At 36.5% G+C, this 26717-nt stretch overlaps 1 protein-coding gene across 22 annotated transcripts in view; it reads left to right on the top strand.

Moving 5' to 3' along the window:
• The window catches only part of CDC14A (cell division cycle 14A), a 151552-nt gene that overhangs the window by 80313 nt on the left and 44522 nt on the right, over positions 1 to 26717 (top strand). For all 22 annotated transcript variants that reach the window (XM_077120117.1, XM_077120115.1, XM_077120111.1 and 19 more), the window contains 3 exons: positions 9228 to 9294; positions 12287 to 12349; positions 25679 to 25766. In XM_077120117.1, the coding sequence (XP_076976232.1) occupies positions 9228 to 9294; positions 12287 to 12349; positions 25679 to 25766 (218 nt within the window). The remainder of the gene's footprint in view (positions 1 to 9227; positions 9295 to 12286; positions 12350 to 25678; positions 25767 to 26717) is intronic.

Raw genomic sequence — 26717 nt, 5'->3', positions numbered from 1 at the left:
TCCTCTTTTGGTCAAGGAGGCTTTCTCGATCCCTTGATGCCTGGTCCCAGCTCATCCTGGGAGTTTTGGCCCACATTACCAGGGAGAGCCTCTAGGAGTCATGTCCCATATAGTGGGGAGGGCAGTGAGTTCACCTACCGAGTTGGCTTAAAGAGAGAGAGGCCACATTTGAACAACAAAAGACATTCTCTGGGAGTGATTCTTAGGTCCAATTTTAAATAGTCTTAACCTATTTTTTGCAGGAATAAGCTTCATAGGGGTGAACCCCAAGATTGAGGCCTCGGCCTATTGATTTGGTTGTCCCTACTGCTTGTGAGAATATCAGGAATCCTCCAAATGGGGAAGTTGAATGATTCTTCCTCTCTCCCCAGTCCCCCAAGAGAACTTTGCAAATACTCTTATATTCACTGACCAAATTACTCTGGGATATGTTGGGGGATCACACTAACCTGGGCAAATCATGCCTGTATTCAAGATTCCATGTACTTAATGGTGTTCAAGTAAACTGACCATATAAGTTAAATTAGGTAATGCGTTATCCAAAATATAAATTTTGCATCAAATAAACATCTCTCCCTTTGGTCTCACCTAGAAGTTGAAGTTTTAAAATATGGACGACATTATCCTTTATCCTGTATTCTGATCTACCCCAGTCCTATCCAGATCAGTTTCATTCATATCTCCAGTCAAAGTCTGATTCCTTTTTCATCTAAGAGTTCCTGTATGGGGTACTGCTCTAACTCTGAGTCTTAGTTGTCACATAAATACCTAAAGTTTCTGGGAATGACCAGATTATAGAAAACAGCTCAGTATTTCAGATTTTAGAAATAACAGTTAACAACTCCTGAATATTTATGGCTGCTATGAGAACTTACAATCTAGGACCCTTTACAATAGGCACCACCCTTATAACCCATGCTCTCTATTTCAGTTCACCGATCTTTTATGTTATAGTTATTCCATAGGAGTGAGGCATGATAATGTTTGTCTTTTTCTCCCTGACATTTCATTCAAAATATAGTCCTTGTTCTAGTTTGCTGCTGCTGGAATGCAATACACCAGAAACAGAATGGCTTTTTAGAAGGGGGAATTTAATAAGCTACTAGTTTACAGTTCCAAGGCTGTGAAATTATCCAAATTAAAATGAGTCTTTAGAATGTCCAATCTAAGTCATCTAGGAAAAGATGCCTTGGTTCAAGAAGGCTGATGAGGTTCAGCATTTCTTTCTCAACTGGAAGGGCACATGGTGAACATGGCAGCATCTGCTGGCCTTCTCTCCAGGCCTCTTGCTTCATGAAGCTCTCTGGGAGTGTTTTCCTTCTTCATCTCCAAGGGTTGCTGACTGGTGGACTCTGTGGTTCTCCCATCCTTCTGTCGTGGTTCTGCGGCTCTCTCCTTGTTCTCAAAAGGAACTCTCTCTGAAATGTCTCCTCTTTTATAGGATTCCAGTAAACTAATCAAGACCCATGTAGAATGGGTGGAGGCATGTCTCCACCTAATCAAGTTTAATACCCACAATTGATTGAGTCACATCTCCTTAGGGACAACCTAATCAAGTTTCCAGCCTCTATTGTTGAATAGGGATTAAAAGAAACTGTTGCTCCCACAAGATTGATTAGGATTAAAACATGACTTTTCTAGGTACATAATTCTTTTCAAACCAGAACAGTCCTTAAGGTTCATACATCTAATTGCATATCTCACAAATGTCATTCCTTCTTGTGGCCACTCAGTAGTCCACTGTATGTATACACCATAGTTCCCTTTTCCATTCCTCAGTCATTTTACCCTTAAACACTAGTGTGCAAAATGTCCATTCCTGTCCTCACACTCAGTTCTTCCAGGTGTATTCTGAGCAATGGGGTTGCAGGATCATATGGCAACCCCACCCCAAACCTCTGTGGAAACATCACACTGCTCTCCAAGGGACGTCACCTCTCAGTATCCCTACTGACAGTGCAAAGTTACATCTCCTTGTTTTCTCTAGCACTTGTTTCTCTCTGTTCATTTTTAAACAGCTTTATTTGCATATCATACATTCCAACCTAAGTAAGTAGATATGCCTTCACCACCATAATCTGTAGTAAGACATTTCTTTTTTGTCCACAAGAAATCCATACCCCTCCCTCATACCCCCTGCCTGTTTTCATTTAGTTTTGGCATAATGCCTTTATTACATTCAGTTTTCTTAAAGTTAATTTTTGACTGCCTCTCTGCAAAATTCATACAAAAACTACAAATAAGAAATCCCAGTTGCTCTTTCTACCCAAATATTCATTTCTTTAGTTATTCATTCAAAAAATATTTTTGACTGCAAGTACCTCCTTCAAAGTCACAGTTTTAGTGGATTTTTATAATCACTTCATAATAGCTTTATATTTCAGCTGAGTATTATTTCCTAAGTCATATATGGAAATAAAGAATTTCTAGGATGGAAGGAATTTAGATGGTCAAGCCTGAGGTTGAGCTAAATTTGTTTTTGGATGTCTCTATACATCTGTAACATTAGCCTTTTATATTGGGGATTAAACACAAACAAATTTATTCTTTAGCAGAGGTGATGATTAGAAACCCTTGGTGTTTAGATATTACCTTATTTTCTGAATGCAGAGTAGCTTTGTGTTTACTAGTTTAACAGAATAATGTAATAAATAGTAAAACTATCTTGAGAGATAAGGTTAAATGCTATAGTTCTTCCAGGCAGCAAGGGATGTACAAACTTTTTTTCTTAGTTGAAGTTTATGGAATTTTGGTGGTCCTTCATGAGATAGGTGGGAAAATATATTCTTATTCAATCCAGTAAATATTTGGTTCAATAAATATGAATTAATGAGTGAAAGAGCAAATCAGGAGGTATGTAAGCAATTACACACTGTAATTGCAACAAAATTGTGAGTATTTAAAAACTTATTGACGATTCTATTCTAGCCCATTGGTTTAGTTTTTTAAATCCTCAACGCTGTTTGAAACTTTTCTAAAATATCTGAGTTAAAAACAGAACAATGTATTTAATACCATTTGAGAAAGGAGGAAAGAATTAGCTTGAAAATCACTGCTCCAACTTTATTCAGTTAATACTCTTTATTGAAAAGAACAGAAGAAGGTGATCTTAAATTGACAGAAGGGATTTGGGGTTAATGCAGAGAAGGCTTTTCTTGGTAATGAAGACTTAAGTATTAGGCTACTTGACTTAACAAAAGTCATAAAATAATATGGAATATTTCCTTGGGATGAGCTGCTTCTCCTTTAGTTAATTTATTCATTAAAAAACATTTATTGCTAAGAACAATGGTGAGAAAAACTGTATAGATCTGCCTTTTTGAGCCCATTATACAGAAAGAGGCAGAAAATCAACTCAGCGCATCAGGATATCACTTCAAATTGTGCAAAGTCCAATGGAAAAAAGTTTGGGGATCTGATTTAGCCAGGGTGGCATTGAAGGTTTTACCTCTGAAAAAAATGATCTTTGAACTGAGATCTGAGGAATGGGTAGGATTAACGAAGGCAAAGGTGAATAGAAAGAACATTCCGGGCAGATGTGACTATCAGGTGCAAAGGTTTTGTGGTGAGAGCAGAGCGCCCATCTCAGGAACTCAGAGAAGGCCATGGTACTTGGCTGCAGAGAAGAAGGGGAGAGCAGTCTGGAGCGGCAGGCAGAGCCACACCTCACAAGGCCTTGTGGCCCGGTCAAGGATTTGAATTTTACCTTGAGAGCAATGGAAAGTCAGAGAAAGTTTGCTGATGAGGAGTGACCCTATCACATAAGCAAATTTAAAAATATCACTCTGGCTATAGTGAAGAAAACCGGTCAGAAACAACTAAGAATAGATGTAGGAAGTCTGTTAACAGTAGTCTATAGGAGAGGTGGCAGTGGAGTTGGAGAGAAGTAAATGGATTTAAGAGATATTTACAAGGGAGAGACAGTGGACATAGGTATGTACAGGAGAGAAGAGAGAAATAGAGGGACTTCTGGGTTCTAACTTGAGCAGTAGTAGAACCTGTGTCCTTTACCAAGGTGTGTAGTGTTGGAGGACCAGTTTATTGTCGCTATTGTTGTTTTTCAGGGTGGGGGAGGATTCAAGAATGAATTCTTGCACATTGAGTGTGATGCCTTTAAGACACCCTAATGTCTTGTAGCGATTTAAGGAGGGGTTTGCACTGCAAAGAAATTGGAGGGCAGCTGACAGTTAAATAGTAATCTATATAGATAAGATTGTCTAGGGCAGTGGTTCCCCAAATGTGGACCCATAGCATCACCATCACCTGGAGCCCTGATAGAAGTGCACACTCTCAGGCCCCACCCTGGACGTAATGAATCAGAAGCTCTGGAGATGGGGCCCAGAAAACTCGTTCAGTGAGCCATCCAGGTGATGATGATGCGTGCTAAAGTTTGAGAGGCTTTGTTCTAAGGAGAATAGAGAGAAGAATTTGGGCCCAGGACTGAACGTTGAGGAACTCTAACTTTTAGAGATTGGTAGGAGGCGGATGACTTTGCAAAAGAGATTAGAAAGAAGTTGTGGTTAGAGACTCAAGAAACCAAGAGAAGTGTTCAAAGGAGAGAGTTGCTTGCTGCTGACAGATCAAGTAAAATGATGCTTACAAAATATCCCCTGGGCTTAGCAATGTGGAGATCACTGGTGACCTTAGTAAGACACGTTTATGGCGTGGACGGTGTTAGAATGGAGGGTGTTAAGGGGTGAGAGGAGAGAAAATGGAGGCAGGAAGATGAGTAGTTCCTTAGAGGAGTCTTATTTTAAAGGTGAAGTTAAAGAGAGGGTGGTAGTGAAAGGGGGGAAGTACAGAGTAAGGAGGTTTTGAATGATTTGTTTGTTCCTTTTAAACATGGGAGAGATCTGAGAGTGTTTAAATTCTATTGGATGGGATCCAGGAGAGAGAGAGAGATGGTGAGGGAAGAGAAGATTATCAGTCTTGTTGAATAATGATATCTAATCTTTCTTTGAGGTTAATACAGCTTGATATTTTCCTTTCTTCTGACCTCCATTTCATATAATAACACAGTTGACAAAAATTCCTCTCAAGTGATCTTCCAATTCAAGTTTGACCATTCATGGGGCAGGTATCGTGTTACCTTCCAGGGCCAGCCCTTCTATTTGAAGGTGGTTCTAACTGTGTTGAGTGAGTGAGGGGAGCCAACAGGGAAGTTTGATTATAAAATGCAAGGTAATGTTGCTGCTATAGAATTAAGTATCTCAGCTTCTTAAGTGAACCTTTAACCAGTCTCTGTTTAGTTATTCCCTTCATCCTCAATTCCACAGAATTCACTGCTGCTATTTTCTGAGCTGTGTAAAGTTATCTGTATTAATTGGGTTGGTTTTCTGATTTTCTACTGTCAGTTTAGTATTCAGTTTTCTTTGCCCTCTAATTTATTTACCACCCATCTATTTGATTTCCAGCTTCAAAATATTGTTGCTTTTTTTTTTCCAAATTCTTTCTGTCTTTGTCATATACCATTTAAAAAATCTCTTTTAAAATTCTCCTTTAAGTGGGATTTTGGTAGCAGTATGGGTTCATTTTGTTTGCTTTATCTTCTCTCTCTGTTTTTCCCCCAAAGAATAGTTATATAAAATGTTTTATGTTTCTTCACTATTATGGTTACTCTCTTGGCCTGTCTCAGTGTCTGACACTAAAGATAAGACTGTATGAGCCAGCTGCCACTAATAAGCCATTTCTTTCTTCTGCAATATGTGAAGGCATGTCTTGGGGACCTGTTGGCTTCCTGTGGCTATTGTGAGGATTACATGCTAATGTATGTAAATCACCAGGCTCAGTGCCATGCTCACAGTAGGTGCTCAAAAAAAAGGTTTGCCATCCGGTCTTTAACTCCCTATACTCAAGGATGTGACTTAATTGTTTAATCCCTGTGTTTTATTTTGTAAAATTCTGTCTTTCCAGCCTGTTGTTACCTCTTTGTATCCTAATTGTCAGATGGCATATTAACTCTTCCACCCAGCTTTGATGATCACAGGTTTTGATCACTAAGTCATCGGAGTCTCTTTTAAGACGCTGACAAAACTTGTGACTGTGATGGTATAAAAGATATCATGAAAGCCTTGCTATACTTTACAGACATTCAGAAAGACTAGTTCTGTAGCTTTCTCCATAACTCATATATATGAAATTATTTAGCTGAGTCTGGCCATGGGCGTATACACATCAGGGTACCTCTAATTCTCATAATTTTTATTAATGTAAATACAAAAATTTTTTTTAAGCCAGAATGGAGTATTTAACCTAGGGTCTTTGGAAATAATTCAGAGAGGCTATGAATTTGGATGAGGGAAAAAAATCTTTATTTTCACTACCCTTATAACAGAAATATAACATTATATTCAATTATAAATATTGGAAATAAATGATAGTTGTATTAGCAATTTTGTCACATTAGAAATCAAGCATTTTTATGTCACGTTATAATTATTGCATATATCTTAAGTATCATTTATAGGCTCAGTCCTTCAAAATTACAGTAGTTGTCAGATCTCATAATATAATATATTAGTAAAAAATACAGATTATTAACTATTTAAATTTCAATGAGTTCATGATTTTAAAAAATCCTCTTGAAAACTGAAGAAGAGATCAGGCTTCAATTAGAGATAAGAATGAAGCCAATCTGATTGGGACTAAGGTAAATTGGAATACTGGGTTAAGGATGACAGTGTCTGTATTTTAAAACTTCACCTACTCATGACACCAAAGGAAGAGAGCTTTATTTTGTCTAAAACCTAAAATTTTCTATAGCACACAATCTAACCTCACCTGTGTGGATAGTTCATTTAAACAACCCAAGCACGTGGAACCTAGAATGGGAACAAGGGGTTGTAATTCTGTATCGTTTAAGGCAATATTCAGATATATCCCAGAGTATGTTGGGCAGATAATTAAAGAGTATTGTCAAAGTCCCTTGAGGGACTGGAGAAAAAATTAAACTTTACCACCTGAGAAACCCCTGGATTCCCAAGTTAAGAGGCCAAGCTCTTGATCTCGAGGCTTGCTCTTATGAAGCTTACTTCTGTAGGGGAGAATTATAAGCTACCTATAATTATGACTAAGGGTTACCTCCAGAGAACTGCTTGTGTTGCTCAGATGTTGCCTCTCTCTCACTAAGCCTCACTCTGCAAGTAAAATTATTACCCACCCCTCTATGTGAATATGACGTCCAGTGGTGTGAGTCTCCCTGGCAACAGGGACATGACTCCCAGGAATGAGCCTGGCCCTGGCACCATGGGATGGACAATGCCATCCTGACCAAAAGGAGGAGAAAGAATTGTAACAAAATCAGTGGCTAAGAGAGTTCAAATACAGTTGTGAGGCTATTCTGGAGGCTTCTCTTATATAAACTTCAGCCAGATATTTCCAATTGCCACAGATTGCCAAACACCAACCAACGTCATTTCTATTAACCTGAAAGACCATGCAGGGCTCTAGCTGAAGATTCTATAAAAGTTTCACATACTAAGTTTACTTTTCAGAAACCTAAAACCTTCAGATGGTTCCTAAGCCAGATAAGTCCTGAAACTCAGAGGTGCCAGTCTCTCCAAAAACAGCAACCAGTTCCATCCTTCTACCCCATAATGTCGACACCCCTTTCAACATGAAAAAAGTTAGAATGGGCAGAACCCAAATATCCCTAAAGATTGGGAGAAGGATCAAAGAAGGAGGAGATATAACAGAGAAGGTAGGATTTAACAAATGAGTATGATACTGAATTATTATATTGATATTTCTTTTAGTCTCCAGTGTCTTAGAGCAGCTGGAAAGAAAAACCTGAAGTTGTGGACCTATAACCCATGCCAAACTTTTAAATCTATTTATACCACTTCTTACAATGTACTTTGAAGTTTATTGCTTTTTTGTGTATTTGTTATATTTCATAATTTAAAAATGTTCAATCAAAACAAAAAGCCTCTTGAAATCAGACTTACTTGGATAACTGTTTCTATTTACATAGGTTGAATTTGAAGTTTCGGGACTTAGGAGACATTTGTTAGGATGCATTGCTAATTTGCTATTTTTATATTAGGCTATCAGGATGTTGAAATGCAGTGTTGAAGTCACATTTTTAATTCAGGGTTTAGCAGCCATAGATTCAAGTTACCATGGAATGGTTAGTGATATAAAACTTGGTTTTGTTAATTACATATTAAAGCCCTTCAAAGTTGCTTTTTCCCTGGAACATCTTCTGGTACCCTCCCCCCTCAGACGAATTGTGCAGTGCATTTGACTTTGTCATCGGTGGGTGTCTGCCAGCTCTGTCCTCAGGTCAGCAGTGGAGGCTGGGCAGAGAAACTGAGCCTGGGGTCAAATTTCTTGTTTTGGACACCTTGGAACACTGCTAGTGTTAAAGCTCCAGTGCCTGTTCTTGCTGAACCAACCTGAACTTGATACTTGAGTTTTATGTTGCCTAAAGCAGATCTGCTAAGTTTGCTCTGAAAACTTAAAGGATGAAGCACTCAATTTTTGGTAGGCAACCCCTTCTTTTTTAGAGCACTCCATGGTGCATTAGAAACTCCCACAGATCCCATTAATGCCAAAATGTGGTATTTGGAAGTGTGACTACACTTTCTTCAGTTTTTTGGGGGGCATTTTAATCCATGAAAACAACTGCCAGATTCTGTTAACCTATATATATTGTCTTCCTTACCTCCTTATTTACCATGTGCCTGACAGTTGGTTGTTCCTCTGCCAAAATACCTCTCATGATGATGAATTATTTGCTTAATGAAACAGTCCAATTCATTGTTAATAATAGTAAGAATAGTCACAATATTTACTAAGTGCTTCCTTTGTGTGCAGCCCTATACTAAGGATTTAATATATTATTTATGTAGTCTCACAACAGTCCTCTCAGTGATAGCTCTATCATTAACTTCATTTTACAGATGAGGATACCAGGACTCATAAAGACGTAATTACCTGCTCAGTATCCTAGCCAGTATGTGGCAGGGCTGGAGTTTGATTTGAACCAAGGCTGTCTGACTCTGAGCTTAGGCTCTTGGATCTGGTTTATTAATTCTGACTGTTAGATTAAAGCAGTTTCAGAAGTGCTTCTGGAATAGTTAACTGTAGCATCTGATGTACTGCCTAGGTTTACCACATTGATAGCTGTGAAGCCAAACAAGCATATCTCCCACTGACTTTGATATTTTATTATTTGAATATTCTAAATGCAAAATTGTTAATATTAAATTTATTTATGTTTATAGGGATGCTTCCTTTGGAAATTGCACTTACAATCTCACCATCCTGGACTGTTTGCAGGGAATCAGAAAGGTAATAATTCTCCTTGCTGTAGTTGACACAGAAGTTTAAAGATATGAGAGGGGAATAATCTCACTGTCTTTATTTGTGGTTGGAGAGAAGATGGGCTGTGGTCGGAGTGGGGCCAGTAAACATAAGGTTCTTCATTCATTGAATGATGATTGATGTGTGAAATACCGAATATAGTGCAAACAGAGGGCTAACTCTGACTCCGTATGGTAGCCAGCTGTGCATGCCTTTCTCATTTAAACTATTGGTATTCTGGGGCAGATTTATCACTTCTCTCTTCTGCTGTGGCTGTGACTGCTTTATAACCCATTCAGCTTCATTATCAGGCTGGATCTTGGCATGGGAGAGACAGGAAATTATCTAAGCCACTGTTCTCCTTTGTTAGTGTGGAGAGCCTTTCCACATTGGTTTTCTAATTGGATATTATCACATGAAGTCATCGGTAGGCCAGATATTATTATCCCCTTTTTTACGGATGCGAAAACAGAAGCACAGAGAGGTTAAGTCCCTCTCTTGAGGTCACAGGGAATTATTAGGAGAGCTAATTCTAACTCAAATTTCCTAATCCAATCTAGAATTCTTTCTAATATCTTAACAGCACATATTATAAATCATTGGTTCTCAAACTATGTGGATTCATTAGAAAAGCAAAATCTAAGGCCCTACCCTAGACTAACTGAATCAGAATCTCTGGGGGTGGGAACCTGCGGTCTGTTTTCGAATAGTCTCTCCAGGTCATTTAATGCATGCAAAAGCTTGAGAACCGGGTCATAGTTACGTATTTATTTAGGTATAAATTGGGAAAATTAATCTGGAAGGTCATCGAGAACTTTTGGAATATGCTTTCAAACATTAATCTTTAATCTGAGGAGTCATACAAGCTATACTGAGTTCTAATCAGGGTTTAAAGTACATAATTCTATCTTGAACATACAGCTGTGATGTATCAGTCAGGAATGTATGTTTTACATAACCATTGCCAAGGGTCATCATGGACTCTAAATGTAATGTAACTAGTGATTCTAACTCGTTTCTTTTCTCTGATGTGGTGTAAATCCTACTTTGCTATATTTTGAGTTGAGAAAATTGGGTGATAAATATGCTCCAGGTTTTATGTTTATTTCTGATTTTGATATTTCATTTTAAAATGAATTTAAGCCTTGTATAACTTTTAAAAAGTTTTCAAGTATTTTTTCCCTTCCACTTAAAAAATATATACCTGCTCTAGTCCACTCCCTTGCAAACAATATCTCCAACATGCAGTTCCAGTAACACCAGTTAAGAATGCTTATGGAGATAGTATCCAATATATACCTACAATTATGGCATGTCAAAAAAATTATGCCGAAAGGAAAAAATGTAATTTGTTATCAGTATTACCATTATTTTGCCCTTTCTCCCACTTTGGTATAGCCCACATATTTTATAACACTATGAAATTCAGAAAAAGTTCACACTAGAATGTTTCCTACCTTTTATTATGGTAACTGGTAGAAAAATTTATAACGCCTTCCTTTTGTAGAGGAAAGGTGTGACTTCACTCAGAAGGTCACCTGTAAACTTACTGTTAACCAAATGTTGGGGGTTGTTTTACCCAAATACAGATGAGATTTTAGAGAATATTGGGTTGTTCAACAAATGTTTAGGCAATTGAGGTGCATTGCCTATACTGTACCTAATGTACCATATTCTGGGCTATTTTGTGGAGAGAGTGGTCTCCTAAGAATGTACACATTTTTGCCTTTTAGGAAGCATATTGTTCACATTTTGATATATTAACATTGTCATGACTATAGTTCATGTATTGTGTGAAATACTATGCATAGACTCACACACTTAAAGAGAAAGGAAGAAAAGGGGAATAGTTGAGAAAGAACTTTTTTCTTACTATATTCTCTACAAATGGATGAACTAAGTTCCTTTGTTTAAAGGGAAATAATTTTAAGAACTTCTCCTTATTTTGTAGGTTTTATCTAAACCAGTGCTGCCGGAATTTAGCATTTATAAGAATTACCTAGGTAGGATGTTAAAAATGTTGGGCCTGGGCCCCAGCCCCAGAAATTCTGATTTAAAAGTTCTGGAATAGGGCTTAGGAATCTCACTTTTAATAATAACCCCAGATGTTTCTAATGCAGGTGCTTCAGGGTCGACATTTTGAAAAACACTGTTCTCTGAAGTACTTTCAAAGGTGTTCTGGAATTTGGCTTAATAGTTTCATCTATTTTTAACGACTAACATGTAAATTTTAAAAGTACCCGTGGTTTAGTATTCTATTGTAATCTGTAGAGCGTCATGTATTATATAATAAAAGATTCTTTGTCCTCTTCAAAATATTAGATCTGAGTGAGCTGGATAATTTTTGAAAGTTCTAATCCATTAAGTTACAATTTAGGAGTATGTAGTTTTCTTTGTGTTGTTAAAAATTTTTCTTCTAAATTGTAAGAGCAGTCAAGTGTACTTTTACTCTGTTAGAAGCTATCATAATGAAACAAATCCCAAAGAAGAGTTTTAGGGAGAAATAAGGGACTATTAATTAGAAATGCCCTTTCTTCTAAGTATCTCATTAATGATAAAAGGAAAAAAAAATTTCCTAAGAATAATTGGCTTTTTTCCCTGAGAAGTTAATCACTATTATATATTTTGTCATGGATATGAATTAAATGCATAGTCTTCAGTAAGTTTTAACTATAGATTTGCTACTATGTGTTATTTATATGCATAATTTTTTTATATACAAAATATAAATTGAAATTCAATGAGCATATTTTATGAGACATGTTTTCATATTCTTTTAAGTGTTCAGTCTCACTTATAGTCTGAAAGCCAAATTACTAGCTAGATTATAAGATAATTTATAGGTATGCATTAAAAATCAAAGTTTTATGCTTTCTCCTCCAAGTCAGTGAGGATCATTTTGTGAACAAGAGTTCCAGGAAAGACTAGTAGACTTTTATCAGTTTACTGTGGAAAAAACTAATTCAAATTCTGCTTTTAGGGATTACAACATGGATTTTTTGACTTTGAGACATTTGATGTGGATGAATATGAACATTATGAGGTTTGTACATTTCAATTTTTTGCAAGATATAACTTCATGTTGATGCAAATGATTTTTTTTTCTAATACTCATGTATTATACATTATGAGTGGCTACTAAATAAAAACATAATTGGTTGTATTGCCCCTTCAGCTTTACTTACTGCCTTTGAATCAGGAGTCACCAAAATTTTAGTTTGGGAAAATGCCGTATCTCTCTTATCTGTCTGTCTATTATCATCTATTGATCTGTATTAACTTATTAAACCTTTTTAAATAATCACTTTGTTCCTTTAGCTTAAAAGAAAATAATTTCAAAGTATAGTTTGGTAGTGAAATTATAAGTTAATTTTATTTTTAATTCAGATTTCATTTAAAATGAAGTAGATTTGTACATTATAAATATTATTGACTACATAATTTTATTTTAAAAATGGCTAAATTTACTTAGGTTTAAGATTTGATTGATTACCCCCACCTTCCCTGAACCACATTACAGAGCTTTCTAGTACTGTCTTGCTCTGTGATGTGGAGTTTAGGCAAAGGCTGTCTAAGCTAGGTTGTGTTATAAGGAGACAAAGAATACTTTCTGAGTAGGATAAATAGTCTAGAAGTAGTTAACTTGTCCTGAAAGATAAGAAATCTGTAGGAAGTAGTTAACTTTTCCTGAAAGATAAGAAATCTGTAGAATGTGAATAAGTTCAGCCTTCTGTGAAACTGAGCTTGTCTGTTGGGTTTCTCCAGAGGAGTTATAAAAATTTTCAGCATTCTTAATATGACAAAGGCAGCCCCCACATTTGGGTTGTAGTTCAGGATATGTCTGTTTAGATATCCTGCCTCCATATTAAATTAGCATGCCCAAAAAGAAACTGATCATTTTCACTCAAACATGGTTTTCTGCTTTGTGCATCTATGATCATGACATCACCATCCTCCCGTTCATCAGACTAGACCAGAACCAACTCTTTTCCTAATCCAAGGAGTATTCAAGTCCCCATTTCTGGTGTTCTCTGGTGTGCCACACATCTCTCCTTTGTTTTCTGTTTGCATTTCCTTTTCCCTAGTTCAAGTCTCACTTCCCCTCCCTGCCTTCGAACTGATTCCAGGCTTTTCTCCTATTAGGCCACCTTTCACACAACTGGCTGAGTGATGTTAAAGCAGAGTTCTCGTCTTGGTCTTGACTCCAAACTGGCTGCAGCTCCCATTGCCCTTCTGAAGTGAGGATAAACTCCTCTGTCCTGGCATCGTTTACTGTGGATGAGCTCCAGCTTACCTCTCCAGCCCAGTCTCCTGTTTCTTTTCTATATGCACCCTGTGTTCCAGCCCAGCTGAGCTGTTCACTTACTGTTTACTGAATATCTCCATGCCCTGGGCTGAGCTTTCTTTGCCCCAGATACCTGTGTCCTGTAACCTTTCCCCTCCTTCATTTTGTGTGTGTTCAAGTCCTCTACAGTTCAGATCTCTTTCTCTGAAGTCAAGAATATTCTGTTCCCCTCAATTCCATGTGCTACATTTGTACTTTCCATTTTCCTTACATTATGATGTTTTGTATACAAGCTGTATTTTCCCTTGTAAGAGTGTACCTACTCTGTGAATTGGATATAACCAGATGGAAAACCTATATCATGTTCTTGGACAGAAAGACTTAACATTATAAAACTGCCACTTACCTCAAAATTAATAAATTCAATGTAATATATTTTAAAAAACCGATAAAAGTACTTACACTTTGAAACTTCTAGTAGGGGCAAAGAAAATCAAATCTAAACTGAAAAAAAAAAGAAGGACTAAAAACTAGAAACAAAGGGCATACACACAAATAAGGATAATCATTTTAAAACTGAATTTGAGCTATGCTAATTGTCTTCGAATGATTTCTATAATGCATTGTTGAGAATAAAACAAGATGCAAAATAGTGCTTATGATATAATACCCCCTTATTAAAAAACAAACAATAACAAGAACCTTCCTCCATAAATGTGTATGTATGCATTGTATGAGCAGAGACTTTGAAGCTAATAAAGCTTAAACTTGAGATACTCTCTACTTGCATGGGCCCCTTTTAAGGTCCTATACTTAATTTTGTGTTCATAATTTTGTATTATTTTCTTAAAGTAGGCCCTCAAGTTAAGTACATTTCAGATACCTCCAAATTTGGATCTCTGCCCCATGTATATGAGCTTGGAGCAGTTTATGACAAAATATGATTTCAAATAAAGGAGATATTGGGGGTGGGAGATGGAGAGGAAGAGGCAGAGCAAATAACACAATACACAGAAAAACTAGTTGATGTTTTCTTATTCCTTCATTTTTTTGGTTTAACTTTTATGGTAATGTTGAGGGCTAGCTGAAAAAGCTATTGAAAAACCTGAAGCAGACAGTAAAATTTCATCCTTGCAAACCAACCAACCAAAGAAACAAAATATGGTAAGAATGTGGTCAAACCTTTCCCTGTAAGCACCCACCATCACTACCACCACCCAGGTAATGGGAAAGGAGCAGTCAGTTAGTGAACATTTGAAGTTTTCTGTCAAGTAAACTTCCTTTTTGAGAATGGTATATCCTATCTATCTTAAAGCCTTTAAAATAAAAAATTACAAATAGAAATATTGCTTGCCAGATGGTAGGCATTGCATGAATGTTTGTTTAATAAATAGAAATAAAGAAATAACTCTCTTCCAAACTATCTCTTGGCTCAAACACTTTCTGTCATTAACTTTTCTCATTGTTTTCCCTGCTTTATTGAGTGTGGACATTTGGTAAACCTGTGGAATAGTTCAATTCATATGCTTTATTTGCTACAACAAAGTAGTTTGCAAAGTAAAATTGTTTCATATCCACAATAATTTGTGAGACTCTAAATCTTAGGTTCTTGACTTAACTACATTTAGTATATAATACGACTGAAGGAAAAACCTAAACCAGTGAGACTGCATCTCTGTGTGAGATTAAAGGAAAATTTTATAATAAGAATGCTACTTCTAAATGCTGTCAACAACTAGGTCCCACAAAATGTGGGAAATACCTGTTTTATGAAGTTTGCAGGTCAATCTCTGCTCATTCTACCAAAGGTTATATCCATCTTCATTCTGTGACTCAAGGAGGTCTAGAGCAGTGCTGTCCAGTAGAAATATAATGAGAGGCATATATATTTTAAAAATATTCTAGTAGCCATATTTAAAAAAAGTAAAAAGAAACAAGTGGAATTAATTTTAATATTATATTTTATTTAACTTAACCCAGTATATCCAAAATATCATTTCAACATATGGTTATTATAAAAATTACTGAGGAGTTTTAACTTTTTTTTAAAAAATTGAGTCTTTGACATACAGTGTGTAGTTTACACATAGCAAATATCAGTTTGGAGAAGACACATTTCAAGTGCTCATTAGCCACCTGTGGGCTAGAGTGCAGATTGTGCAAGAAGGACAGTCTTGACAATGCACTGTTGGAGTCCATCAGTATGAAATGAAGCCCAGGATAAGCAGAATAGGTTTTATCTCCAAGTATGTGGTGATCTAATGGTTCACATGAGAGTTAATTTTAAGGCCCTGTCATATTTAATATGCTTTTGCTTTATTTTCCCCATGATTTGCAAATGGCCCACTGTATTAGCTTCTGATGAATAACAGAGGTTGGCTTCGATCTTGTAAAAGTGTCTTCCAAAATGTGGTCTGTCAGGTCCTTTTCCAAGCCGTTGTGGATCTGTGCATTCCTTGTATTTGCAACGATCCATATAGATATAATTCTGGCAGCTTTGCTGTGAAGGACTGGTAAAGTAACTTCAAGATGGTGGTCCAAAAATTTCCACTGCAAATCAACGTTAAGACAGTTTGGTACTTCTACAGAAGCTGAACTGTAAGTTTCATAAGGTGTTCTCAGAGAACGTGAGAACTTAAGAGAGTAGTTATTCCATTGGAATCTAGCCATTGATCAATTCACTTGAAATATAGAAATAAGCCTTTTGCTCTAGGGAAAAACAATGAAATAGAAATAACTTGAATATTCAGTCAAATCATGTACCTGTGTATATCCTCATATACTCACCAGTAGTAAAGCTCACCAGTAGTAAAGCTTAATTAGTGCTACATTAGCACTAATGTATTCTGTTTGTAAGACCCTGAAGAGTCCATATGCAGAGTGTGTCTTCAGGTAGCTTTTCTCTCTTCTCTTTTGGGGAACAGAACTTACCAAACAAGACCTTGCTTAAACCACACCCATCATTAATGTTGCTATTCTTAAGCAGTCGTTATTCCTCAAAGGCAATTTGAGCTTGTGTCTGTCGTTCATTATTTTAGTTGCTGCTGAGGGACTTTCCCACTTTTTACCAGAGGCCTTTCCATTTTCGATTGTGTCCTTGTGTCGGCAAATGTAGAAGAAATCAACAGAAAATTATGGAGGCAGTCTTATCCTGTAGGAGGACCCTGTTCTTAGTGGGAGAAAAATGAAATGCAGAAACACAGCTTCAGTGGTAACACTTGGGGATGTCTTACCACTGTGGTTTTTGTTTATTACCCCATCCAGAATTTGTGTCAGGACCATGCAGTGTCAGGGTACTGCCTTATACACTTTTTTTTTTTTTTTGGTGAGGGGAGATAGAGCTTAAAATAATTCATTTAGCTCCTACTTAAAAAACTTTGAAAATAACTTTTAACAAATAAATTGACTTCTTTCATTGAACTATTTTATATTTACTATTATCCTTTTTTTCATAAAACATTGCATTTTTTGTGGAAAAAAATGCTTTCTGTGACGTTGTCTTTGTCAGAATGAGGCTATTTTTCAGTATAATAAGGTATTATTTTCTTGACCCTGTGTTTTTACATGCTGCCATGCTTGGGCCTCCTCTTTGTTACTGGCTACCTGATTTATACTGCACGCCTGAGCATAAGAGGAGCGTTACTACACAGGACTTTCTTCTGTTTTTCTTATCATGGCACTTGTAGAAAATGATCATATTTGCTGAATGACCTGTGATAATACCTCACAGCTGTTGGCACCTGGCCTGGAGACCCAGTCCATGCCCAGGCAGTTCCATTCTTCCGCACTGGTTGGGAAACTTTATTTTACAGAAATAATGGTGTGCAGACTCACTTTTGTTATTATAAGTCAAGAAGTCACATTGTATTCTCCAATTTATAATTTTCAGATATCTGTTAAGTGCCTCCTATTTGATCGCTATGTATACCAGTTCCGTTTTTTTTCCCCCAGAAGTCTATCTATAATTTCATGTTCTTGTGATTTGCTATCAAGAATACATATATTCTTGTGCCTCATTCTGCAGAAATTAGAGGCATATCTTGGCGATATTGTGAGTTTGGTTCTAGATTACCCCAATAAAATGAGTATTGCAGTAAAGAGAGTCACATGAGTTTTTTCTTTTTCCAGTGCATGTAAAAGTTATGTTTACACAATACTGTAGTCTGCTAAGTGTACAGTAGCATTATGTCCACCAATACAATGTACATACCATACTTTAAAAATATTCTGGCTGAAAAATGCTGACCATCATCTGAGTCTTTAGTGAGTCATAATCTTTTTGCTGGTGGGGGGTTTTGCCTCAGTGTTGATGGCTGCAGATTGATGAGGGTGGTAGTTACTGAAGGTTTGGGTGGCTGTGGAAATTTCTTAAAATAAGACAATAGTGAGGTATGTCACATCTATGGACTCTTCCTTTCATGGAAGATTTTTCTGTTGCATGCAATGTTTGATAGTTTACCTACAGTAGAACTTATTTCGAAATTGGAGGCAGTCCTCTCAAACCCTGCTGCTGTTTTATCAACTTCGTTTATGTAATATTCTAAATTTTTGTGTCATTTCAACAATATTCACAGCATCTTTACCAGAAGTAGAAGCCATCTCAAGAAACCACTTTCTTTGCTTCTCCATAAGAAGCAACTCCTCATCTCTTAAAGTTTTATCATGAGATGGCAGCAATTCAGTCACATCTTAAGGCTCCACTTCTAAGTCTGGTTCTTTCATTGTTTCCACCCCATCTATAGTTACTTCATCCCTTCCATGAAGTCTTGAGCTCCTCAAAGTCATCCATGTGAATTGGAATCAACTTCTTCCAATCTCTTGTTCATGTTGATATTTTGGCCTCTTCCCATGAATCATGAATGTACTTAATGGCATGTAGAATGATGAATCCTTTCTAGAAGGTTTTTTTTTTTCTTTTCCCAGAGGGTTTTCAATTTACTTTGCCCAGATCCATTGGAGGAATCATTATCTATGGTAGCAATAGCCTTACAAAATGTATTTCTTAAATAATAAGACTTGGAAGTCAAAATTACTCCTTGATCCATGGGCTGCAGAATAGCGGTTGTGTTAGCAGGCATGAAAACAACATTAATCTCACTGTGTATCTCCATAAGAGCTCTTGGATGACCAGGTGCCTTGTCAAGGAGCACTAATATTTTGAAAGGAATCTTTTTTTCTGAGAAGTAGGTCTCAACACTGGGCTTAAAACATTGAATAAACTATGTTGTAAGTAGATGTGCTGTCATCCAGTCTTTGTTGTTCCATTCATAGAGCACAGGTGGGGTAGATTTAGCATAAGTTTTAAGGACCTTAAGATTTTAGGAATGGTAAATGAACATTGGCTTTAACTGAAAGTCACCAGCTGCATTAGCACCTAATAAGAGAGTCAGCCTGTCATTTGAAGCTTTGAAGCCAGGCATTGACTTCTTTCTAGCTATTGAAGTTCTAGATGGCATCTTCTTCCAGTAGAAGGCTATTTCATCTATTGTTTAGTATAGCCACCTTCCTCAATTATCTTGGCTGGATTTTCTAGATAACTTGCTGTGGCTTCTATATCAGCACTTGATGCTTTACCTTGTACTCTTATGTTATGGAAATGACTTCTTTCCTTAAACCTTCTGAATCAACCTCAGTAGATTCAGATTTTTTTTCTGCAGCTTCCTCACCTCTCTCAGCCTTCATAGAATTGAAGAGAGTAGGGCTTTACTGTAGATTAGGTTTCAGTTTAGGGAAATGTTGAGGCCAGTTTGATTTTCTATTCAGCCCACTAAAACTTTGTCCATATCAGCAATAAGGCTGTTTTGCTTTCTTATCATCTGTGTGTTCACTGGAGTAGCATTTTTCATTTCTTTCAAAAACTTTTCCTTTGCTTTCACAGCTTGGCTAACTGGCACAAGAGGCCTAGCTTTCAGTTTATTTCAGCTTTCAGCATGCCTTCCTCACTAAGCTTAATTATTCTAGCTTTTGATTTAAAGTGAGAGACCTGCAACTCTACCTTTCACTTGAACACATAGAGGTCTTTGTAGGGTTGTTAATTGTCCTAATTTCAGTATTATTATGTCTCAGGGAAAAGGGAGGCCTGAAGGGAGGGAGAGAGACAGGAATGGCCTGTCAGTGGAGCAGTCAGAACACACAGAATATTTATGGATTGTTTGTGGTTTTATATGAGCATGGTTTGTGGCATGCAAAACAATTACAGTGGTAAGGTCACTGGTCACAGATCACCATAACAGATGAAATAATAATGAAAAAGTTTGAATTTTTGCAGGAATTAACAAAATAGGACATAGAGACACAAAGAAAGCACATGCTGTTGTAAAAATGGTGTCAATAGACTTGCTTGATGCAGGTTTTCCATAAACTTTCAGTTTGTTAAAAAAAAAACAAACCACAGTGTATTTGAAGTACAATAAAGCGAAGACCATAAAATGAGTTATGTCTATACTCCGACCTTGCCCCCAGTCCCTATCTTTATGCTTATCAAATTAGTTGAGTATACAGAATTTTTGGTTGATCAGTGACAGACTGAAAGTGGAAAATTTTGCTCCTGAGAAATTGCAGCAATCTGCAAGGCGTCATTATTTCTATCTTCACCTAAAGGATGCTCTTCTGGGAAAAGCACATCGCTATTCTAGAAGGTGATTTCACATTTTCTTGGCCATGTCTCATTGCAGCCTATCTGGGAACTGTTTGTGAGAAAGCACTGGTTGTTTCTTATTGCCTGGGATTGAGTCATTCTTTAATCTTGAGCCTCTTTGACCTGATCATCACATTGCTGTCAGATTGTTTGGTTTAAAAATTAAATGGGCTCATGCTGACTATAAGAGGAAACGCACATTCCTTAACACAATACTAAATGTCCATCTGGACATTGCCTTTTCCTTCTTCACCAGTCTTGTTCTTTTTCACTCCCTCCTCACACCTAAATTGATGCAGCTTCACAGGTGGGAGTGAATCTTCCTACTTCTAGGCCTTTGGACACTGTCTTGCTCCCTTTTCCTGCCTGGAATTCCTTCTCTCCTGCCCACCGTGTTTACATGGCTGATGGTTAAGTCATTCTTAGCTCTATGGAAGCTCTTCTCACACAGTGTTTACCCATCTGTGTCTTCCCTTGCATTTTGTAGATACTTGAAGGCAGAAACTGTCTTGTTCATCTTTGTATGAAAAAGTAACCTGGTAGTACAATACACTCATAGCAGGCAGTCATTAAATGTTGAAATTAAATATATGGTGAGTGAAAGAACTAATAAATAAATGAGTGAATAAATGCTAAAAGCAGGAGAATTGCACGTTTCAAAGATGTTTAAAAGTGGGATTGTAAAGTACCTTAAACTCTTGTCTGATATAGATTTCTTTTAAGTGTGTGTTTGTGTGCATGTGTGTACCTAGTTAGAAAACCCAATTTGTGTGATTTAAATTATTGAGTTATTAATAAATATTGGCATTTGTATTATTTACTATGAAAGAAGGCACAAATACTAATTTGAGAGGCTTACTAAAGTAAATTTTTATTATATTAGGTCTATTAAAAGCACTCACTTCCTTATTAGTTTTTTTTCAGATTTAGATCTAAGACCTGAATCTCTTTATTTATTCCATCAACCTTATCCAAGCTGCTGGAGATAGTCCAGTATTATCTAATATTTATCTTTTAGGGTAGGCAGATTTGCAAACTTAATCTTTTGGTTCTGTGAGTGAATATATCTTAGTGAGTCCATTGCCTCTCCTCATATGATTGATTATAAAAGGTTACTATTTAACTAAATGTATATCTAGAACCCAAATAAACAGACAATATATTAATCTAGACTTACTTAGTTTTAAAGGATACTGAAATATTGCACATAGAAATCTGTTTTCTTTTACTGTTCTTAAAGATTGGTTTTAGCCTTTTGATCTTAAGAGCATACCTTTATTAAATAGAAGATTTACTAATGTTTTGGTTTAAAAATTATTCATGAGAGATCTTGAACCACTAATTTAAGATTGCTCTATTTTTTTTTTCAAAATTCAGAAATTTTTTTTTTGTTTCCTTTGTTGATTTTGGAAATTCTGTTTTAGCTTTTAAGGCATAGACATAGCCAGCACTTAAAAGCAAACATTCAAAACCTTGTTTGTTGCAGATTATTGACTTCTTGTAGCAATTAAGTATACACACACAAAGTTAGGCTACCAAATGGTGTTATCATAATGACAGATCTTCAGTGGTAAAACCTGTTGTATTTGTATAATACATGTATGCATGCATATCCAAAAGCAAAAACGTGTCAATGTTTAAGTGACAACTTAATTCAGTAAAATGTGGGAAAGGCTTGCAGTGAAGTGGAAATGCTGCTAATTTCTCAAATCAATAATAAAAAAAAACTCTTGAGAAATTAATCGCATGAACAGAAAAATTCCATTAAACCATGGTAAATTCTATAATAAAGTTATATATAGGACGTAATGGTCAGACAAAGAAGGCTTTTAAAAATCAGAAGAACTACAGTGTCTTTTTATTCATTAAAAAGTGCTTTCTTTATATTTCTCTAACTTCGAAAGCAGTAAAATAGTGTTGACATTACAGATGTATCCCATAAACTCAAACAGGCTGTAATGATTAGCACTTTATGAGCTTAAGGCAAAGTAAATATTTGAATTATTTGGTTTAAATTAAGTTGCCAGGCCATTCGCTATAAATAATAAACAAACTCTAGATTATTAATTTAGATTTGATTTTCAAAGCGACAGAGTGGAGGAGGAAAAGAAGAGAATGCCCCATGTGTTTTGCTGCTTAGCTTTTGCAACAGTTGGGGTGGGGACACCAGGGTGGTAGAAACCATTTAGGAGATGGCTGCAACAGTTCAGAGTAGCAAACATATCTATTGATGCAATGGGAAGGAGCAGTATCCAGGCCACATTTAGGGATGGTTTTTCCAGTGCTCAAGAAATGAAGACTGGGGTCTCCTCAGCATATCCATGGTTTCTGAAATTCAGAAACAGCCGCACTCAATCACAGAGACTGTGTATAATCAGAAATCATAAGGTCGTAGGAAACTGGCATTTCAGGGTGAGCAAAGAAAGAGAAATGACTTGCAAGGGAGACTGAGAAAGAACAGCCAAAGATACCAGGAGGAAAAATGGAAGAGACAGAACTTTGGAAGTTAGGAAAGGACAGGAAATTTCCAGAAATAGTTGCCACAGAGTAAAATGCTACAGCATTAAGTAGGGAGAAGACTGAGCCCAGCCATTTGGTTTTACTAACTCCCTGTGTTAGCAAGACAGTTTCAGTAGTGCCACAAAGGTAGAGGTCATTCTATAATCAGTTGCTGGTTGAGTAAAAGCCAAGGGAGTAGAGATGGTTCTCAAGAAGTGTGGATGTAAAAGAGTGGACAGAGACTGAAAAATCATTAGAGAGAAAGTGAAAAAAAAAATCAGGAGAAATTTTTTTCTCTTTGGACAGGAAAGACCTCTAAATTTTTTCTAGACTTAACCAACGTAACAAACATATGCCAAATCAATGGGTGTAGTGCATCAGTAGATGTGGAAGCAACAGGTTCTTCCACTTTAGCAGTTGCTGTGGCCGGAAAGGAATTTTGCTTCCTTAAACTTGTGGCTTTTGCATGGTGTAATCAACACTATCGGATGGCTCCAGGGTAATGCTTCTAATAGTTCTTCTAATAGTCAAATCCCGATTGGTGGCACACCCCCACAGTAGTTCCATGTGCAGACCTGCCCGCCTCTCTGCATCTGGAGCTTGCTTGACTCTGGTTTCGTGGCAGGAATTCACAATTGCAATGTCAGGGGTCTATGCTTTCCATTTCCATATTTTTGAGCAAGCACACAAAACACCAAACTAGATTGCACTCTAGTTTGCTGTACAAATTCTAATCCAAATCAAAGACTAAAAACCTTATACATAAGGTGTTCAGCAAGACTGACTCATGCTGTTGACCTAAAGTAGCATGTTAAGACATGGGAGACCTCAGGATCCTTTATCTCAAGGTCTGTGGTGCAGGGCAGCCTGAGAAGTCTGTGCCCTCCGGTCACTTTGAATATTTACTAATTCACTGCAATGAAGGATGACAATGTCAACCTGGAGACAGTCCCTGTTCAGATATTAAACTAAATTGATAAAGTAAATACAAATACTAGTCCAAGATTATAATATCTAGCAATCCATGTTGCAAATAACTGACTAAAAGAAAAAAAAGTCACCCTTGTAGCATAGATTCATATGTGATGAAAGAAAAATCACTCCATATCATTTCAAGGTGTTGTCTACTTCAATCCCAGGAAATGATTTTTTTCCAGATTTCTTTGTCCTAGAATTTGGGCTTGTCAAATACATTTTATAGAAGTCAAGTAGCAAAATGATATAAGAACATTTGTTTATTACTGTCCATTTCAAAAAATTCCCAAGTATATCCATTCCCTTAATATATTTAAAGACATGCTGTGTATGAACATTGATTCTGGGATGTTCTATTTAAACGAAATGTTTGTCATAAAGGGTTGTATATCAGTTTCTTTATTAAATTTGTTATGAAAAGCTAGCTATGCTTGAGATTTAATTTGCAATGTGTACTCATAATTCTCTTAGAGTCTCTAAGGTTTTATTTAGGGCGTTATGGAAATATTCATGTTTATTACAATGAGGTTAATGCAGTTCTTTCATTTATAAGATGTAAAGTTTCCTTTGTAACTTTTTATAACTGGAAAGAAACATATGCTTTTTAAAATGAAAACTGTACACAGCCAAGTTTTGGTTTTCAGGGGAATGATTGTGGGTAATAGAAGTAAAGTGGAGGCTCCAGATTTCCTTTATGGCATTTCTCTAATTTATTTAACGTTTATTGAGCTCTTGCAGAGTGCAGACTCTGTGTTCAGTCCAGACCCTACCATCGCAGTCCTTGCTTTGTGGTAGGGGACAGGCCTATTATAGGAAGAGCCATGCGGCCCAGCGCTCCCTCCCTGCTACGGGGACATATCAGTCAAGTGCCATAGAGTCCTGAGAACAGATGGAGACCTGGAGGCTCGCAGCTGTGTCTCACAGGGAGAGCTAAGGAAGGCTTCAGTGAGGAGGCGATACATATATTTCTGTAACATATAACACAGATGTCTCCCAGTTACATGCAAAATCTTGGATCACCTTAGCCCAGCCTCAGTGTTCTGTGTATTCAGAGACACATGAGAATTGGAAGAAGGTAGAGGAAATATTAGAGCAGTGGGAGAATGCTTGACTCTGCTCTTGATGTTCAAACCTTCTCTCACGATTCCTTAGACCAGAGGCTGACAACTGGCGATCAAAGTCAGCCCATAGGTGCTTTTTATCTGGTTCCACAGAATTTGAAAACTTCATTTAAAATAGTCAACATCATTTAAAAAAAAATAGGGAGATTTCACATGACAATCCAATTAGGAGGTTGGCACCACATTTGGCTAGCTTTCCTGCAAGGTGACTAATTAACTAGAGCAGAGCAGCAGCTGCCCTTCTCTGTGTCACCTTCCGGACCCCAGGTAGCTATTTGGGGTAACTCTGAAGTAGACCTCAACTGACCCTAGTTTGTGTTCTACCTTGAGGGTTTAATGAGCTCTATCCTTCATCTCTTCTTCCTTCCTTTTCCTAGTCTAAAAATTCCCATTGACAGCAGACATCAGTCTTTATAAAAACCGAAGACATTTGGAAGTGTGTTCATCATGGCCCTGATAAAGATTTTTCAGTGCTTAAAGTATGTTTCCCATGTTCATAGAAAATGCATATATTTACCTTTTTCTTTTCCTTCCTTTATTTATTGCTGGGACAAGTAGTAGTTCATTTTATTGTAAAGTGGCTAAGACAAAATTATTTTAATAAGCATCTATCTCTAAAGTTCTCTTTCTTAATGAAGTCTAGATAAGCATTTTTTTTTTGGAGTAGATTGGATTCATAATGCATACAGTAAAGATCCATGTTTTTATTTTAAGTTAATTTACGTTATCTTAATACATAGCCAATTAGTCTAATTCCACTAATAGAGTGGAAAACACTTTTATTTGTAAGGGTTTCCTAAATTGTATAAGAATTATAAAATATTTTTCTTCTCTTTTCTCGCCAAATTCTGCCAGCGAGTTGAAAATGGTGACTTCAATTGGATTGTTCCAGGAAAATTTTTAGCATTTAGCGGACCACATCCAAAAAGCAAAATTGAAAATGGTAGGTTTTTTTTCTTTTTCCCTCCAAAAATTTTATTTTGGTTCTTCTTCTTTAATATTCTCAATTTCCTCAGATAATCTTTTTCTTTGTTGAAAATATTCTCAAAAGAATATTTATTCACAATTTTAAAATGTGAACAGTAGTCATTAGTGTGTTAAGTATCATAGTTCCAGTAAAGTAAAGCTATAATCACTGTTTTAAAACTGGCAAAATTTAGGTTGCCATTAATAGGATGACCGTTTCGCCTGACCTAGTTATCAAAGAAGAATCTGACAAACACTGGGCAAATGGAAAAGCAAACTGCTGAGTGCTGTCAGTGTTTCTCTGATAGATAGAATGATAGAGTGCTACACATCAGGGTTTTTTTTCTTGGGGAACGCTATTTGAATAATGATGATTACAAGAGGTGTCATTTATTGAGCACTTACTGTGCAAGGTACTAACTAATCACAGCATTATCTCATTTAATGACATAACTCTGGGAGGTCTAGGTACTCATATGATCTTCATTTTACAGAGGGTGGAAGTTAGAGAATTTGCTCAAGGCCACATAGTAATCGACAGAATTGATACCCCAACCCAGAACTGAGTTCCTATACATTGCCGCTGACCTAATATATTTAGTTCCATTATGACAATTAGGAAGAATTTTTGAACTGAAAGTAATTATATTATTATATTATATGTATTTTTTATATGTATAGCCGTGGACATACATATTCAGGAAAAGAAATAAAAGCAAAACAAAATATAATCCCCTTACGTGATCAACTATTTAAGTTTTTCTGCTAATATTTATTTTTAACTCAGGTATTTATTTTTTAAATTTGTTAACACTCTTTAGAAGACCAGTAATAATGGACCCCAGAGATTTAAGACTAATTTATGGAAGAAGTACATAACATTGAAAAATATTACCTATGAATATAATAACTCTTTTGGCCCTCTATT

This window comes from Tamandua tetradactyla, chromosome 11 (genome assembly GCF_023851605.1).
Source record: "Tamandua tetradactyla isolate mTamTet1 chromosome 11, mTamTet1.pri, whole genome shotgun sequence".
NCBI lineage: Eukaryota > Metazoa > Chordata > Mammalia > Pilosa > Myrmecophagidae > Tamandua > Tamandua tetradactyla.
This window is presented reverse-complemented; position numbering and strand designations above follow the sequence as displayed.